This window comes from Grammomys surdaster, unplaced genomic scaffold (assembly GCF_004785775.1).
Source record: "Grammomys surdaster isolate TR1022 unplaced genomic scaffold, NIH_TR_1.0 126163, whole genome shotgun sequence".
Taxonomy (NCBI): Eukaryota; Metazoa; Chordata; class Mammalia; order Rodentia; family Muridae; genus Grammomys; species Grammomys surdaster.
Genome location: NW_021620970.1, coordinates 9161877 through 9179466, shown reverse-complemented (window position 1 = coordinate 9179466; position 17590 = coordinate 9161877). Strand labels below are relative to the sequence as shown.

At 42.6% G+C, this 17590-nt stretch overlaps 1 protein-coding gene across 1 annotated transcript in view; it reads right to left on the bottom strand.

Annotated features, from left to right (window-relative positions):
• Window positions 1–17590, bottom strand: part of Npas3 (neuronal PAS domain protein 3) — an 825350-nt gene that overhangs the window by 59628 nt on the left and 748132 nt on the right. Inside the window, exon 7 of the mRNA XM_028757484.1 lies at window positions 9260–9378. Within this exon, the coding sequence (XP_028613317.1) occupies window positions 9260–9378 (119 nt within the window). The remainder of the gene's footprint in view (window positions 1–9259; window positions 9379–17590) is intronic.

The window sequence follows — 17590 nt, the reverse complement described above, 5'->3', positions numbered from 1 at the left end:
GTGGGATGCTGGGATGCTGTGGGATGCTGGGATGCTGTGGGATGCTGCAGCTATCATTTCACGATAACATGGAACCGAAGCAAAAGCTTCAGCAGAAGTACTAATGTGTCCAGACTTCGGGGCATCTCTGAACTCAGACTGAGAGGAACTTTTCGATGGTATCTTGTATTGTCTATCCTTGACAGGGAGAAAGAGCAACTTTCAACTCATGAATGCTCTCAGAAATCTCCAGTGCAAAACTGTAGCCACACTGCACCCTCCATCAGTGCCAGGCATACCTCCATGCAACACTGCTCTCTGAATGTGGTTAACTTCTTGGGCAAACAGAGAAGCCAGTTTCCTATGACAACATGTTCTATATTCCTTACAATTTCTGAGGAGTCATGGAATTGTGCCATGAGGTAGGGTACTAGCAAATACTCTATTAGAAATGAAGCCTGTAAATGTTAAGGGGAAGAAGAGAGGGAGGAAAGGAGGGAAAGGGAGGGAGGGGGAGGGGGGGAGAACATGAAGTTGGATCAGTAGGGAGGACTTGGGGTGTTGAGAGGAATAAAATATGATCAAAACACATTGCGTAAAATTTAATAATTACAGAAAAGAATGCTTTTCAAAGATCATTTAAAAGAAAGATCATTTAAAAGAAAGAAAATGCCGATCACCACAGACTGACAGGAAATGACCATGAGAGAGATGCTAATCCGGGTCTGTCATTTTCTGAACTAGTATCCACAGGAATATTGTATACTTTGCTATGGGTTGAGAAAGATTCACAATTCCTTGAGATAAAATGAAGGAATGGGAGCCAGGTCATGTAGTTATTTGAGTTTATAGATGTTCCAAGTGTCAGTCTAAATCAATGGTTCTCAACCCTTTAATGGACTTAATGCAGTCAATTCTGTGACTTTATTGTATGGAATATTGTATACTTTGCTATGCATTGAGAAAGATTCACAATTCCTTGAGATAAAATGAAGGAATGGGAGCCAGGTCATGTAGTTATTTGGGTTTATAGATGTTCCAAGTGTCAGTCTAAATCAATGGTTCTCAACCCTTTAATGGACTTAATGCAGTCAATTCTGTGACTTTAATATATTTCTCATGTTGTGATGACCCTCAACCATAAAATTATTTTTGTTGCTATTTCATAACTGTAATTTTGCTACTGTTATGAATTGTAATAGAACTATTTATGTTTTCTGGTTGCTTTAGGTGACCCCTGTGAAAGGGTCATTTGACCCACAATGGGTTGTGACCAACAGGTTGAGAACCACTGCTCTAAATGCTACCAATATCAGATTAGCAAACTGTAGGTTGATCTCTATTGTCAACCAGAATCGATATAGAGTTGCCTTGAGGTTGAGGTAGATCCCTGGGTGTATGTGAGGGTGTTTCCAGAGGTGACCAACGGGCAGCAACCTTTGCTTGAGGTGTAGGTAGCATCATCCCATTGGCTGGTGATACAGATGACATAAAAGGGGAAAGAAGAGAGCATGTGCATTCACATTCCTCTTTTCTGCTCCCTGCCCACAGTGGCGTGAGCTTAGCTTCTCTGCCATGCCTTCCCTGCCTGTGCTGGATCTCTGTCAGCTTGACACAAGAGGAGGGGACCTCAGTCAAGAAAATGCCCCTATAAGATAAGGCTCTAGGAAAGCTTGTCGGCCATTTTCTTAATTAGTGGCTAATGTGGGAGGGCCCAGCCTATTGTGGGTGGTGCCGTCCCTGGGTAGGTGGTTCTAGGCTCTGTAAGAAAGCAGGCTGAGCAAGCCATGAGGAGCCAGTAAGCCAGTAAGAAGCACTCTTCTCTAGCTTCTACATCTGTTCCTTCCTCCTGGTTCCTGTCACTAGAGTTCCTTGTCTGTCCGGACTTCCTTCAGAGATAACTACAATGTAGAAGTGGAAGCCAAAGAAACCCTTTGATCTTGATGTTTCATCACAGCTCAGTGGACTGAAGCAGCTGAAGGCATGAACCAAAAGGAATCTTCGTTTGTTAATTGTCTATGTAGTTTGGCCAAAGCAAAACAGAGAAATCACTAATTCATGCTATCTGATGGTATGAAATGGCACACATTCCTGTAGATGAGCCTCATTCACATTTCAAAAGAAGGGAAAGCAAGCAATTTAATTCAGAAAACATTTACTGAATAACAACTTCAGGCAGCCTGACAGTGCTTGGAAAGAAAGGAGAACACACCCAGCATTCGCACAGACTGGAGTCTTAGAAAGGAGACGGCATTTGGATTCAGGAAATCTGGATACTCCTTTGAGCCTTGCCTTTTATCAAGTCATATTTCTACACCCCAGTTTTACTTACTTACTTTCAAAACTGGGAAATCAGAGGTAATTGCCTAAAAGGCATATTATGATATTCACTGAAATTATAGGAAAATATTTCATAAAATGCCACAAAGATGCTTAGTTGAGCTTGAGTGATTTGATCTGTAGTAAAAACACGGAATTATGTACTACTTCACTTTACTGATAAGAAAACAAGCACAAAGAGTGAATGATGGCACAGCAGCTCAGAGATGGAGGGTTTTTTGTTTGTTTGTTTGGTATTTTTTTTTTGGTTTTTGTTTTTTTCACATTCAGTAGGGGGAAAATGGGAAAAGCAGTCAGGTGTGGGTGTCATAGTGATCAAGAGTTTCCCAGGTAGCCAAGAAGCATTTTGGGAAAAGTAAACAACACGGTCAAAAATATGGCACCATGACTGTACACATGCATTTCAGGAAACATAAGGGTCTGGGCTAGCTAGAACATGCAGTGGAAGATTCTCAGGAAGTATGGCTTGACAGAGAGAGAACATGGGGTCATCCTGGTACTGTGAGCAGCTGATGAGACAGCAGCAGAGAAGTCAGTGGGCTTGGAGTCTATGGGAAGATATCCAAACAGAACACAGGAGAAGCAGGGAGGAATACGGTCTCCTAGGAGATAATTTGGAAATGTCTTACAGCAGATCCGAAAAAGAGGCATTCAAGTTGGAGAATGGGAACTGGCACAGGGAGACCTGGTTCAGCAGTGAATTAACACGAGTGGGGATCAAGTGGGAAGGGGAAGCTTCTCAGTGTTATGGACTTTCCTGAAGAATAAACCCAAGGACCAAAATTTCAAATGACTGGCAGGGTAAGATCTATACCAGTACTGCTATTGCAAGCTTCCTGAGACTCATCAATAGAAACATCCACGTTAGACTCATACAGAAAGAACTTTCAGCTTTTGAAATGAACTAGCTGTAATTTTGATGCAGAGCTCAGTAGCAGGTGCTGTTGAATTGAAAACAATTCTCTTTGTATTTATTTACTCAGGTCATCAGGCTTGTTTGCAAGCTACTTTACCCAATGAACTCCTTGCTAGCCCTTAGTTTAAGTGCAGTATTTTTTCTTCTCTCCCTGCTCTCTCTCTCTGTCTCTCTCTGTCTCTTTATCTTAGTGGCTTTCTGAGGCAGGGTTTCTCTATATACCTGGCTGTCCTAGAACTCTCTCTGTAGACCACACTGATCTCGAACTCAGAGGTCTGCCTGCCTCTGCCTTCCGATTGCTGGGATTAAAGTTGTGCAAACCATCACCTGGCAATGATAATTTGCAATAATCATTTTAGAAGACGATCTTTATCTAAAAGAGGGATATCAGAATGGAAAATGTAGTTTTCTGCTTCTGTGGTCTAAGAGCTGCTGCTTTTGGTACAGGGCTTCAGGGTACTCTAATACTACATAGGTAAGTGGGATGGAGAGGTGAAGAGGAAGTAGAGGTGGCATGTACTGAACATATCTTCCGGGAGATATAATAACCTGTTCTTGTAATGTGTTCTGAAGATGGCTTCATATTAAATGGAACTTTGTAATGAGATGAATGGATAAGCCCCAAGAGTTCAGGAACCTGTAGATGCAAGGTGAATTTTCCATGGGAGGCTCCATAGGCATCATCAAATCTTTAGAGTTCTACGAAGTCCAAAGGAAATAAAACCATTGTGAAAATTATATGATCTTATTTATGCCATGGGACAGGTATTACTAGGAACTCTCAGAACAAGAGATATTTGTACTTTAAAGACACTGTGTGTGTTTTTACAGAAGGCAAGGCTTTAGCTAAATTTTATACCCCCATTTACTGCATTTGCCACTATACATTTAAGACTATAAGTTTGTAAAATGGAAGTTATCAGCAATCTCAATAAACCAGTGGTTCTCAACCTGAGGGTCATGACCCCTTTTGGGGTTGACTGACTCTTTCACAGGAGTTGCTTATCAGATATCTTGCATATCATATGCTTACATTATGCTTCATAACAGTAGTGAGATTATAGTTATGAAGTAGCAACAAAAATAATTTTACGGTTGGGGTTTCTGCAACACAAGGAGCTGTGTTAAAGGGTCTCAGGACCAGGAAGATTGAGAATCACTGCAATAAGCCAGTGAATTACCAGTTGTTCTCTCGTTCTGATTCTTTATATCTTCAGGAGCCCTCGTGCCCTTTCAGGCATTTAGTTCAACACTTTGGTATCAAATCATCCCAGATGAGGGTTGTTGGGGTTTAAAATTTTCCCTGAATTACCCCCACCCCATACCCCTTCATGATCCCTGAATACATGCCTGCCATACAGGAACCGCAGTCACCTGTAGATTTCACCCTTGTGAAGAAATGAAGGACACTCTTAGTACTGCATAACACAGGATAGGGACTCTCTCTCGGTCTGTTTCCAGAGGACAGGCTGCTCTGCTATGCTATTAGAGTCAGGACATTAAAATGTGTGGGGATAGCTATTCCGGAGATGACAGAGGTGCTGGTGGGCACGCAGGAGTAGATTAGAAAGCTGTAGGTTCCACACCGACGGAAGCTATCCTCCAAAGACAGGAGCTAAGGAGGCGACCCAATTAGTGTTCCTTTCCATAATTTCCCTGATTACATATCTCCTTTTGCCCCATGTGCTCTACCTAGTAAGTTCCCCCAGACATAGACCTAATCAAGAAGGCAGATGCAAGGCAATTTAAGTGAAAGCTGTGTTATGCCAAGATATGTGGCCAACAATGAGAACTAAACAACAGGGAGGCCCCTAAGGCATAGAAAGTGGCCTGACCAGATAACACGCTACTGTGGATTTCAAGGCAGCCGAGGACGGAGAGAACAAAACTTCATTAGAGCAATTCCCCGAGGTCTAGGGTGTGTCAGGTGAACCACACTCCATTCTTGAATTGGGGGACTGAATGAGCCCTTCTTGGTTAGAATTCTTGGTTATGAGATCCAGGTTGAGTAGCTCTTATCTGAAATCCTTGGGACTAAAAGTGTTTGAGATTTAAAAATATTTGCATACATGACAAGAATTGTGGGGATGGGACTGAAGAAGTTTAAACCCAAAACCTCATTTATGTTTCATATATACCTTGTGCACAAAGCCTGGAGGTAGTTTTAGGAGTTAGTTTTAGTACCATCTGTGCTTTGACTATGACCTGGCAGATGAAGTCAGGGGTGGAATTTTTCACTGTGGCATTGCTCAGATCCATCGATCTTTGGGGTCCCAGGTTAGGGGCACATGCCCTGTATGTGATCAGGATGTGGGTCCTGGAAAGGAGGATGGGTCTCTTAGACCTACCACACCCTGGTGCATTAGAGCAGTGAGACATTGTAAGCTACACCAGGAAGGTCTCGGGCAGGATGCTTTCCTTTTAAAAATATAAAGGACCGTATACGGAGGCCCACCATCCCAGTGATGGCAGGTTGTCTTCGTTCTTTACAAATGAAGCAGAAGGGTTGAGAGGGCCAGTTCGAGAACTTAACTGCCTGGCTTTTATCTCCATTCCCCAGCAGCTGTTTAAGAGCTGCACAAAGCAAAAGGGTGGAAGTCCAGCTGTGAAAGCCTCAGTCTCACCACCGGCAAACTGGGCATACGGTATGCAGAATGTGCAGAGGAGACTTGAAAACGATGCTCCTGTGTGGACTGGTAAGTATGGTTACTGATAAGTACACAGTAACTTGTTCTCTGCTGGTGTTCAGTAACTGCTTCTTTTGTTACTGTAAATACTACACTGACAACTGCAAGAGGTGAAGTCTTGGAGAAAGTTAGAAGGGTCCATAGTCCAAGGTCACAGAAAAAAAAAATGAAGAAATATAATGACTTAGATGGTCCTGTGTGGACCTCTATGGGAAAACCAACATGTACACAATGATAATAAATTAGAAGGAATATTGGAAGTCCAGAGAAATAATCATTGCGGTTCCTTTTTATTGCATTTATTGTGTGGTGGTGGGTGATTACCAGTTTTATTGGAATGTTTTATAAGCTGCTAGATTTACTTACTGAGGATGAACAGATAAACAGGGATGTTGTTCAGCTGTGTCCTGTCACAGGCTCTCACTGGGCCTTCCCCTAACTTTCAGACGAGGTTAATTAATGAGGAACTTTTTTTTTTTTTTCAAAGAAAGGGTAAGGCTGGGCCTGCTGGACGATTCATCTTTGAGGGGGTAGATAAAATGGTTGTGGGTAGCAGATCTGAGGAGGGGCACATGACAGTCTCTAGAGATGTCCAGAGTTTCTTGAGACAGACTTCCTGACAGGCATGTGTGGTGAGATAGGCACTCTGAGATTTCATGAGGTGACAGGTTCTAGAACTGTTCCTAAATGCTTGACCACTCTTTCTTGTTCAGGGTGGTCCTTTTGAAATTTTGTCTCCTTTTTTTTTTATAGTAAGGGGCCTTTAATCCCAGGTTCATGTTGTTTTGGACATCTCTCCCTCCCCAGTAGTACACATGAGGTCCCTTCTCATTCATGACTCATAGGCGACATGTCACCGATTTGGGGGAGCCTCCTGTGACCTGTCTTATGTGGTGTCTGGTGCTCATATTTCCTCACTTCACCATGTAGTGTAGCCTGGTGAGTAAAGGCATGGGGTATGGAGTCAGTGCTCCAAAGTCCAACATCTTTCTTCAGCATGTGACCTTGGGCAGGCTAATTAATTTTCCACCCTTTGATTCTTGGTATCTATTAAATGGGGACAGTTCAAACACTGTCTTCTAGGACAGTCATGAGAGCTAAGCATGCCCAGCCTATCACAGGGCTCCAAGATGCTGGCTGCTGTCCCTTTAAGTGTTTGTTACTCTCTAAATCACTGTTTTATTACACTATATAGTCCTCTCCCCACTCTGAAAGCAAAGACTTCGGATTGTTTGATGCTGGGATTATAGACTCTAACACAAGTCCCACAGAGGGAGCTGAAAAGTCTCTGCTGAACGGACAGTGTTCACCAAGTCTAACTTCGGATCACGCAGCAAATGTAGCTTTACTGAGTCACCCAAATGGCCAATCACAACCTAAGGAGATGCTTGGTCTGTTGCCTAGACAAACTCTCTGTCCTTATTATTGTTATAGTCATACATGTCACTCTTTATGCAGATAAAACATCCAAAGAGCATTGTAGACTATAGTCTGTAGTATGAAATTGTTTTGTTTTTGTCAAAAATTTAAATTACTCAATGATATTGAATTATATTATTGCTTTCCACTTGTGATATGCCCACTACCAACCAGCAGGAATGAGAAAGGATGCTAGCCAGCAGGAAAGTAAGAGTTAAAAAGGAAACCCCAGGACTCCCAAATCTGGAATGCAAAGGCTTGACCCTTGCTAGCACTTAAACAATATCTCACCTCTCTAGTCTACTTAGAGAATCCTAATGTGCTAATACTCGCGGTTAATACGGAGTAAATGCACACTGTTCGCCAAGACAAGGAAGTGCCAACAACCCTGAAGAATAGGCCTGTCTTCCTCCCCGACAATGCACCGACGTATAATAACTGTCTATGGGGGAAGCTACTATAGGAACTGACCGGTTGCTCCCTCTTTGCCTTACACCCTGCTAAAGGTCAAGGTTGCTTCTCCTGTGCCTTTCAGACTGTAGGACAGCTCAGCTAAAGGTCGTCCTGGGAAGGATTTTCCACCTCCTTTCTTTTTCTTAAAACATTTTTTTTCCCCTTAAAGAATTAATGTCAATGAAAGTGCACGTCTCTGACTTTATACAGCTGCTGGTGTTTTGATGACTTACATAAAGGTTTTAAACCCTGTCAGTAATGGTTGTTAGCACCACCAACAATGCTGGCATCACCCTAAAGAACACAGATAAGCTTTAAGGTCTCAGCCTGGAGCAGGTTGTGCTGGTACACTGATGGTACATTTTGTTTGCTTTTGCCTTCCGATGTACAATAAATGCTGTTTAAGAGACTGGTTAGTGTCTTGTAAAATTGTATGGTTCAGGTTTCCAAAGGCATTTCATAAATTTTCTGGCTCTTAATTTATGTTGCTATAGTAACTGAATGTTGGAATTTCTTGAGATATCCTCAGCCTTAAAATGATGCTGCTGTGTAGATTATAACTCCAAACTTGTCTCTGCTCATGAGGAATGTATGTATACCTTGTAGTTTTGAGTATTCTGTGGATGCTTAAGTATGACTAATGTCCAAGAATTATAATTTTAAAATAAAGGATTCTAAGATTCAACCTGATTTGTGTGTGTGTGTGTCTGTGTGTCTGTGTGTGTGTGTCTGTGTGTGTGTATGAGCGTATGTGGGTGTGGCGACCATAGTTTGCTGTCCGGCATCTTCCTCAATTGCTTGCCCTCTTTCTTTTTGAGATAGTCTCTCACTGGAGCTTGATAAGCCTACTGACTGTGCTAGTTGGGGCTGGCCAGCAAGCCTTGGGGATCCTTGTGTCTCTTCCTTCTCAGTGTCACTCAGCCTGGCTTTCTGTATGGGTGCTGGGAACTCACACTTAAGAGTCCCCAAGCTTGCCCAGCAAACATTTTACCTTCTCCCCTCCCCACCCCAAACTTGGTTTTATTTTATCAGCCTGTACAAATCTAGGTGGGAATGGTATTGACTGGGAGAGTCACTTCAGAGAAAGGGGATATTTTTAAGAGGAACACGAGAAAAGGGGGATTCTCACAGCAGCCATTCTAGAACAATTACCTGCGGGACTGAATGGAATTTGACTCTCCTTCTGCACCAGTGTGAATTCCTAGCAGGGGCCGAAGCACTTGGCATATTAATAACGAGTGGCTTGAAGAAAAGATGTGAGCTTGGGCATTTGATGCATCAGCTATGTCTGAGGTGAGAAGGAGGGGATACAAAGGTGTCTCTGTTGAGGCAGAAAAATGGCCAGGGAGCCTATGCTGTGCAACACTTCAGGTCCCATGTGGTAATTACATGGACCCAAAGCAGTTGGGAAACTCAGTGTAAACTGCCTCCGACTGGCTGTGTTCCCTTCCCAAGCCCAGCTTACCTTATATCCTGATGACTTGATGTGTACTCCACGTTTGGTCAGGGTAGATTTCATTCGGATGAAAAAGGACCGTTCAAGGGTGTTGTCAGTGGTCAGCAGACTGGGGCTGGTTGTCTCCACTGAGGAAGAGAGAAACACATACACGTGTGATTTCGATCTCTACACAGTGCCCCAGTGCACTGTGCTGAGTGCACACTGCTGCTCAGGTGCAACCCTTGAGTTCACTAAAAATTAATGACTGATGGGTGTTGAGAGTGTTGTAATCATTTTACCTCATTGAGAAAATGTTTACTTTGCAGAAAAGGAAAAAAAAAATTAAGGCATCTAAAGAAACTCCTTTCCAGTTTCTAGCAAGAGCTTTTCAGGTCTTTTAATTTGCTGCAGCTCTGAGTGGGGTCTAACAGAGGGCAATAGCAGCTTCCTATGAGCGTTGGCTGGCATGTTCAGAAGCAGCGCTATGAAAGGGCAGGGCTCGAGTGTTGATAGGATGGACAGGGTACAGGCAAGGATGCTGTGGCAACAGGGATGAGGCCCTGCTTGCTGCTCTCCCCACAGCCTCCTCAGTTGATTCTCTTCACTGTGAATAGGAAGCATGCAATCTTTTCAACTGAGTGCAGATGGGAGGTTAAGAGAATAGGATGTACAGGCAAAGAGAAAGGAAAAAAAAAACCTACACAAATATCAACGTATCATCGCAATGGCTTGTTGGCCCCCGTTGTCAGCCAAACAGCAGAGTCGGTTTTTCTACTTCTGATTTTATTTTTTTAAGTATTTATTTATTTTTAATTATGTGTGTCTATGTCATCTGTGTCTGTGTTGGGGCTATGTGTACTAGTGCAGGTACCCACAGAGGCCAGAAGAGGGTGTTGGATCTCCTGGGGCTGGAGTTACAGGCAGTTGGTTATGAGTTGCCAGCTGTGGGCGCTGGGAAGTAAACTCGGGTCTTCAGCAAGAGCAGTACTTGTTCTTTAACTGCAGAGCTGTCTTTCCAGTCCCTCTACTTCTCCATGTTTAATACAGGACATTTTCTATCTTAAACGGCATAGTCACTCTTTCCCAGGAAATGCTTCTAGACTGAATAGAATGTTTTTACCTGTGTAACTAAGCGGTGGGTGTCCATAGGCTGATCTAAGACCTTTATCCAAGCAATGGCCAGAGGGCTATAGAAGTCAATTTCCTTTTAAGGAGTGTTTTGAAGACAATTTATAAATTGAAGTATTTTTCTGTACATAAGTTAAATTTTGAGATTTGATACTAATAAGCATTCTAATTTTGTCTTCTTAGATATTAATTTTTTTCTTATTTGAAAGTTAAAAAGCATAAAGTCCATCAATAAACTGTATTTTATTTTAATAGCTTTAATCTAACACTATTTTTTTCTTTTTTTTCTGGAATAGAGGTTAAAAAACAACAACAATAACAGAACAAAACAAACAAACAAAATCATGTAATAAGGAGCTGTAAGATGCTGGGCAGCCATAGTTCATATACCTGAATCCTGGGAGGCAGAGGCAGGCAGATCTCTATGAGTTCAAGGCCAGCCTCCTCACATATTGAGTGCCGGGCTAGCCAAGCCTGCATAGTAAGACCCTGTCTCAAGAGACAAAAACAAAAACAAATTAAAAAAAAAAAGAAGGAAGGAGGGAAGGAAGGAGGGAAGGTGGAAAAGAAACAAACTGTGAGAATCATAGGACAAAACAACTATAAATGAGATTAAAATTTGGAAAAGCCTCAAACTGTGGCCTGCTATTTGTAAATTTTAAAGAATAAGTAATCTCTGCTTTTTATATTAAATGTGATTGATGCTTGGATGGCAGGAAGGTATAGCCACCGTAATCATGGGCACTGGGCTATCTGTGGCCTAGGGGACTTATCATGTCACTCATAGCCTGGTAAGTCTCAATTTCCTACATTCGTAGCACTTCTACTCTGGGGTGCAGGACGTCAGACAACTGCCCCTTTCCTATGTGCCTCTTCCAAGGCTTTCTTTTTCTGTTTTAAAGAGCACGGATCTGATGTCATTTTAAATGTACAGCTTTTTATCACTCGAGGGAAAAGCGGGGCCATGTTATATTTAGTACTTTCATTTCTTCTGATTAAATATGAATTACTATGAAATTTTTCTCATCATCTAACACGCCATAATACGCCAACAGCTTTTTAATACACTATATAAGCACAAACTTCTGCTCTAAGAGTTTAATTTGCCCCTCTAATCCAATCACATCAACCTTATTTCTCTTATCAGAGATTCCCATTTTGAATTAAATGAGCTCATTAGTTTTAATCAAAAGCAGAGAGATCAAAACTTAAACGTAAATGCTTTAGATCAGAACTGTCAGTCAGCCGTGCAGTTCTATTTTACTAAAACACAAGATCAGAGACCCTTAGAACCAGTTTTTTTTTTTTTTTCCTCGTAAGGGATGCCGAGAGCTTGAAGATGCTATATCCTTTTTTTTTTCTTTCTCCCAAGGACAGATTATACATTTAAGGTTAGACTTAATTTATAGCAGTTTTTCATCCTGCTGGAAATGGAAAAGTACGCCCATCTACTGTTGTCCCTCACACATTTATTGACACGGGTCCTCAGAGACTTGAACTAACGTGAAGTCATCAAAATCCACATCACAAGCTCAGCTTTTAAAAATTTAGCTCTGTTCAGCAAGATTGTGTTTGCAATAGCAGAGGGAACAGAAATAAAGAAACTTCTCCGAGAAGAGAAATACGTCTCCAGGGTTTTAGGGGTAGGGGTTCTGGATATCCTCACCCAGCTGGGAAGGAAGCACCTTATGTAGAAGAGAAGGTCACTCAGACACACTGAGAAATACTCGCTGCGTTCAGAACAAGAACTGCATAGTGAAACACTCAAGAGTGTATAGGAGAGATCGGAGTCAGGGGGCTTCCAGCTGGGTGAAAACACAGCTTCCCAGGGCTGTGCAGCCAAACACCGTGTCATGTTCTAGCTGAGGCAGGAGTACAGCATTCGCCTCCTGTTACAGTAGTAATTGCCTAAACATGCAGGGTAATGTTAATTACACTGGGGATAACTGGTGTGTAAGGAATGCTAAGGTCAGGTTCTGCCCCACTGAAGCTGAGATTTAGAATCTAAATTAACCATCATACTTCAAGAGCAAGGGGACCGAGGAGTCAATGAGATGTAGGCGGGGCAGTGAGAGCTTGTTTTAGTGATGGTGACTTTCACTTCAACTGTCTATAGCTTCCTGGTTCTGGGCACAGGAGTAGAAGGTGCCTGCCATGTTCTACCTTTCAGTGAGACAGGTGGCCAACTTACTCAGATCGCCCCCACCATGGCCAGGCTTCCTATGGGGTAGCAAATAGTTTATCACAATTGTGACAGTGGTGTCTCTCCTGTGATAAGAGGCTTTACTTGCAATGTGACAGGCAAGGGCAGCCACCTCAGATGAACAGCTTTTTGAGAGAATGTCTCAGGTGAAAGTCCAGGTAGGAGGAGGTCGGCACTAGGGGAGGAGGCACAATGATTGTGCGGTGTTGTGGTTGTGCAGAGGAAGGGAGGGAGTGGTGGGAGAAGTCCACTTGAGACCTGAGTTCTCTAGACACAGTGGCTCCTTCTTAGGTCTAAGAAATATTTTCGAGTGCTTTCTAGATGTGGAATATGCACCTGTCAACGCTCAGAGACCGGCCACTACTGCCTCGTGCTCTGATAAGTTTGGGATTCCAGGAAGTTCTAACTACTGCCTGAAACACAAGGCATATCTACGGGAAAGCTGCACGGAGCGGGTCACATCTGAATCATGTCCACTGTTTAGTCCATGAAATAAATATAAGCTAAAAGATGAAAACATAAAGACAAGGCCGACGTGATGAAAAGCTAAATCAAAAGACAGCCATATACACTACTTTGCTCTGCTAAATCTCAGGAGTCTCAACTCTTGAAAAAAATTATGACCGTGCATGTGCGTGCATGTGTGTGCGTGCATGTGTACATGAGTTCAGCGTCCATGGAGGTCAGAGGCATTGGATCCCCTAAAGGTGGAGTTACAGGCAGTTGTGAGCCATTTAATGCAGGTGCTAGGAACCAAAGTTGGATCATCCCTCTATAGGAGGTACATGTTCTTCCTAACCACTGAGCAACCTTTCTCTCCCCTCAACTTTTAAATAAGTCTCTATTGCTGCAGTTCTTGAAATATCCATTTTGATGTTTTTTTTTAAATAAAATTTACAGAAAATTCATAACCAAAGTCAGAACGTTGGTACGTGCTGTAATCGCATGGAGACTTTAGTTATCATTCATCTGCTGGTGACCCCATTAAATGTGGACTGTGCACCCCTCAAATCCTCCGAGGGACAGGAGCTAGGAGGAGGCAGCAGGTGTTGGGATCGATATAGGCGCTCCAGGATGGGAATGAGGGCCAGGTACTTTCTGAATATTGTCAATATCTGCTGTGGGGACTCCATAAGGACATGGGTGAGGCACCGATGGGGCCCTTATTTATGTGTAGTCAAAGGTTTCAGTGCAGGTCTAGCATCTGAACCCTCCAAATACCGTCAAACCCCAGTGCATGCAGGGAAAAAAAAGAAAGAAAGAAAAAGAAAAAAATTAAGTTTAAAGAAATGTTGCTTCTCAACAGTAAGATACTTCTTTGTACAAGAGAAGTATAGTTTGGATAAGTCTTTATGACATGGAATTAAATAGAATCATTCCTGGGTCTCCATGCAAGATTGGTTTTAGAACACCCACAGGTACCCAAATTTGGAAATTCTCAAGACCCTTCTAGGAAGTGGTAGAGCAGTTAGTATGCATTTGAAAACATTTAAAAATGATTTTCTATCACTTGAGGACAAACTGTATGTTCAGAGCTCCTTGGGGCTGATCTTCACGTCTTCCTTCAGACAATGAGATGTCATAAAAGTCACCTCATTTTCAGGCCACAGTCTGGATGCTCTGCAGTCTCTGTCCTTTTGCGACAGTGACTGATACCAGTTCAGATAGTGGCTGTACTCCTAACCTAGGTTTTAGAAGACAAGGTGGACTTTCCCATTTCCTGACTTTCAGTCCTTACAGATATAAATCATTTTGTAATTGGGGATTAAAAAAAAACAACAAAACTGCAGAACAATTAGCCCATACTGACCAATGCAAACAATAAATATTTATTTTATTAGAATGTCAGTATGTTACCAAGATATCCCAGCCAGCTAGTAGCAGAGAACAGATATGACAAATATTTATCTGACTCTAAAGACCATGAGGTTGACAGCATGCTTTTCTTAGCTTACTAATACACTTTTAGTCTCCATTTAATCTTATCCTACATAGCATAAGGCAGCAGGACAGACATCTAACCTTGATCTCCTATATGACACCCACCATGGTTCATTATATGTGTATATATGTATACATATAATCATCGCTTTGGATATGTTACATATTTATTTATATGGGTGAGGACATATATTACATTTAGTACCAAATATTCATTAAATACTGACTTATAAAATCTCCCCAACCTACTGTATGAATGGCAAGCCAAGCATAAATCTTTTAAAATCATAAAATTGTCATGGCAGATTTTATATTTATTTCAGATGAAAATTTTGGTAGTTGTAAGTTGTCACAGATTCTTCAGAAGTCCTATTTTCAAAGGTGGTACCACTTCCTGTTTCCTCGAATGAGTATGGGCTGGACCTGGTGACTTCCTTTTACTAAACAGTATATAAAGTATTGGATTGTGTGTAACTAGCTGGTTCTTCCTCTTTCTTGAGTCATCGTGATGGAAATCAGTGAGATGTGACAAACTCAGAAAGTTCTCTGGAGAGGCCACTGTAGCAAGAGTCACATTAATGACCTTGGAAGTGGACCATCTAGCCCCAGGGTGCCTGCAGATGACTGTACTCTGGCTTCTTGTGTACTTGTCCCAGGTGTTCCTGGGCGCCTCACTCCCAGCAGCGACACGAGGCAGCTTTGCCTTTTTAAAGCTTTCAGTGCAGGGCATCTGCATTCACAGTAGCTGTGCTATCCATGTCAGACCTTTCTGGAAAAACCCTAGCTTTGTTGTGCTATAAGATAACTAAGGATATGCAACGGTGGGAAAGAATGCTTGCCAGCAAGTTGGTAGCTGGCAAACTTGCATGGGTAGGGGCTATGAATTGTAGTATCGATTTAATGAGGAGAGGTTCAAGTGCTCAGGTTTTTTTTTTTTAATTTTTTAAATGTTATTTAGATGAGTACATTGTAGCTGTCTTCACATATACCAGAAGAGGGCATCAGATCCCATTACAGATGGATGTGAGCCACTATGTGGTTGCTGGGAATTGAACTCCAGACCTCTGGAAGAGCAAGCAGTCAGTGCTCTTAACTGCTGAGCCATCTCTCCAGCCCAAGTGTTCAGTTTTTTAAAGTTGGTAATTTTCAAAAGGTTCTAACCATAGGAATATGACTATGAGATAGCCCAAGGTGGGATTGTCTTTCCAGCCCTCACAGGTTGCCTGTGCTGAGACAAGATAGCATTCTCACCTGCTGTCTTTCAAGAATTCCCACTTGACCCTGCCACTCTCCCAAGCTAGGTATACTATCACAGAACATTGTAAGGGAGGAAATCAAGGTTTCTTCTCCCTGTGTTTATCCCTTTCACTAGTAAGAGAGGGCTGGCTCCATCTTCAGGTAGCGAATACTTTGTCTTTTGAGAATTGTTTTCATCCCATAGGCCTGTCTTTGCCATGTCCTGGTACTACAGCCCTTAGGATACCACAGTGGAACTGGTGGCCCTGGTGGCCATGGTGGCCCTGGTGGCAAGGCCAGTCAGTGTCTTCTGTTTTCTGTGCTCTGGAATGTCCTTTCCCTCATAGGCAGTGGTAGGTATCCTCCTGGCTCAGTGACCTCTTGTCCACTGGGGCGCTTACTCCGGCTTGGGTTAAAGCAAGCTCCATTTATGTCCATCTCACTAGGGCCACTTCCTGCTTTGAAAGAAGAGAGGGGAGAGGGAGGAAGAGTGGGGAGAGGGGAGAGGGAGGAAGACTGAGATTGAGCGACTAGAGAGAGGACAGAAGGGGGGGGACTAAGAGAGAGACTGAGAGAGAGTTAAGTCTAATAGCCTGCCAACCCTGCCACCAATCAGGATCCCTGGCACTCTCTAGCCTGACTGGGGATGGGATCCTAACATTGGGTAGCTTTTCAGGTTCCCTGTGCCTGGCAGGGCTACTGGTTGAGGTTGTCCTCTGAGGGAGCATGTGTGGCAGCTGCCGGCAGCTATCAGTTGTTATTTGGTTTATATCTCTCTGGGAAAATACACACAGTGTCAGCGACAAGCTGCTACCAAGTGGGTGTTTCTATACACAACTACTGGACAGAAGGGTTCAAAGGGAATGCCAGGTATTATGAAGATCGCCTTAGAGAGAACGTAATAGCCACTGTGACCCGAACTGTAATGCCTGTGCATGCCAAAGGACACATGGCACCGATACAGCAAGCCAGCATTTTAAATCTTCCTGGAAACTTCCTATAAATGTTGCCACTTGAGGGATCTATTCTGGAAGAAAAATATAGCATGTCCTCCTGGGACACAGCGTGGATTCCATTATGAATACTGTGTATGGGATCGAGTGTGGCCATCCTTTTATCGTCACAATAAAAGGGTTATGAGCCAATTCTTCATATAAAAGATCCTCGCTAGCGCACACTGCCTTCTTTCTCTTCATTCCTGTATTTCTTTCCCTCTCTTTACACTTTCTTTTCCGTTCCCCTTTTCCTTACAACACCTCTGATACCAGACAAAGGGCATCTGGACTCAGTCTTTGTGGTATGATACAAAATAATACATAAACACCTTTGTGAAGGCAGCTCAAACCCCATGTTTTCTATTAAAAAGTCATGTTCAATCTTCACTGTTGATAGAACCGAATAGCTAACGCAGGGAACATTGTATATCAGAAAGGTCAATAGTTATTATGAGCTACAAATATATTTTTTTTTATCCTTCAGGCTGTTTAGTGCATATCACAGCATGAGCAGCTGTCTCCTTTAATGCTTTTAAAATTAGAATTCCTGAAGAAGAAGAAGAAGAAATTATAGTTGCAGTGATTGCTCTTAGCTTTTGTAAGTTTGCTTTAATATACTATTTTATATACATGAATCTTCTGTGCAGCCTACTCATGGAGTGGTAACTGGTAACCAGCACCCAGTTGAACTACCATGCTTATCTTCTTAGCATTCTGGCCAAGTCCCCATCTCAGGCACAGCTGTTGGTCAGGTTCTGTATTTTAAAATGGAGGTATCTAGAGGAACCTGTGGAAAGCAGCAGCAGACATGTGGCTGGCCTCTACCTTCCCTCTCCCTACAGCTGGCGAGGACAG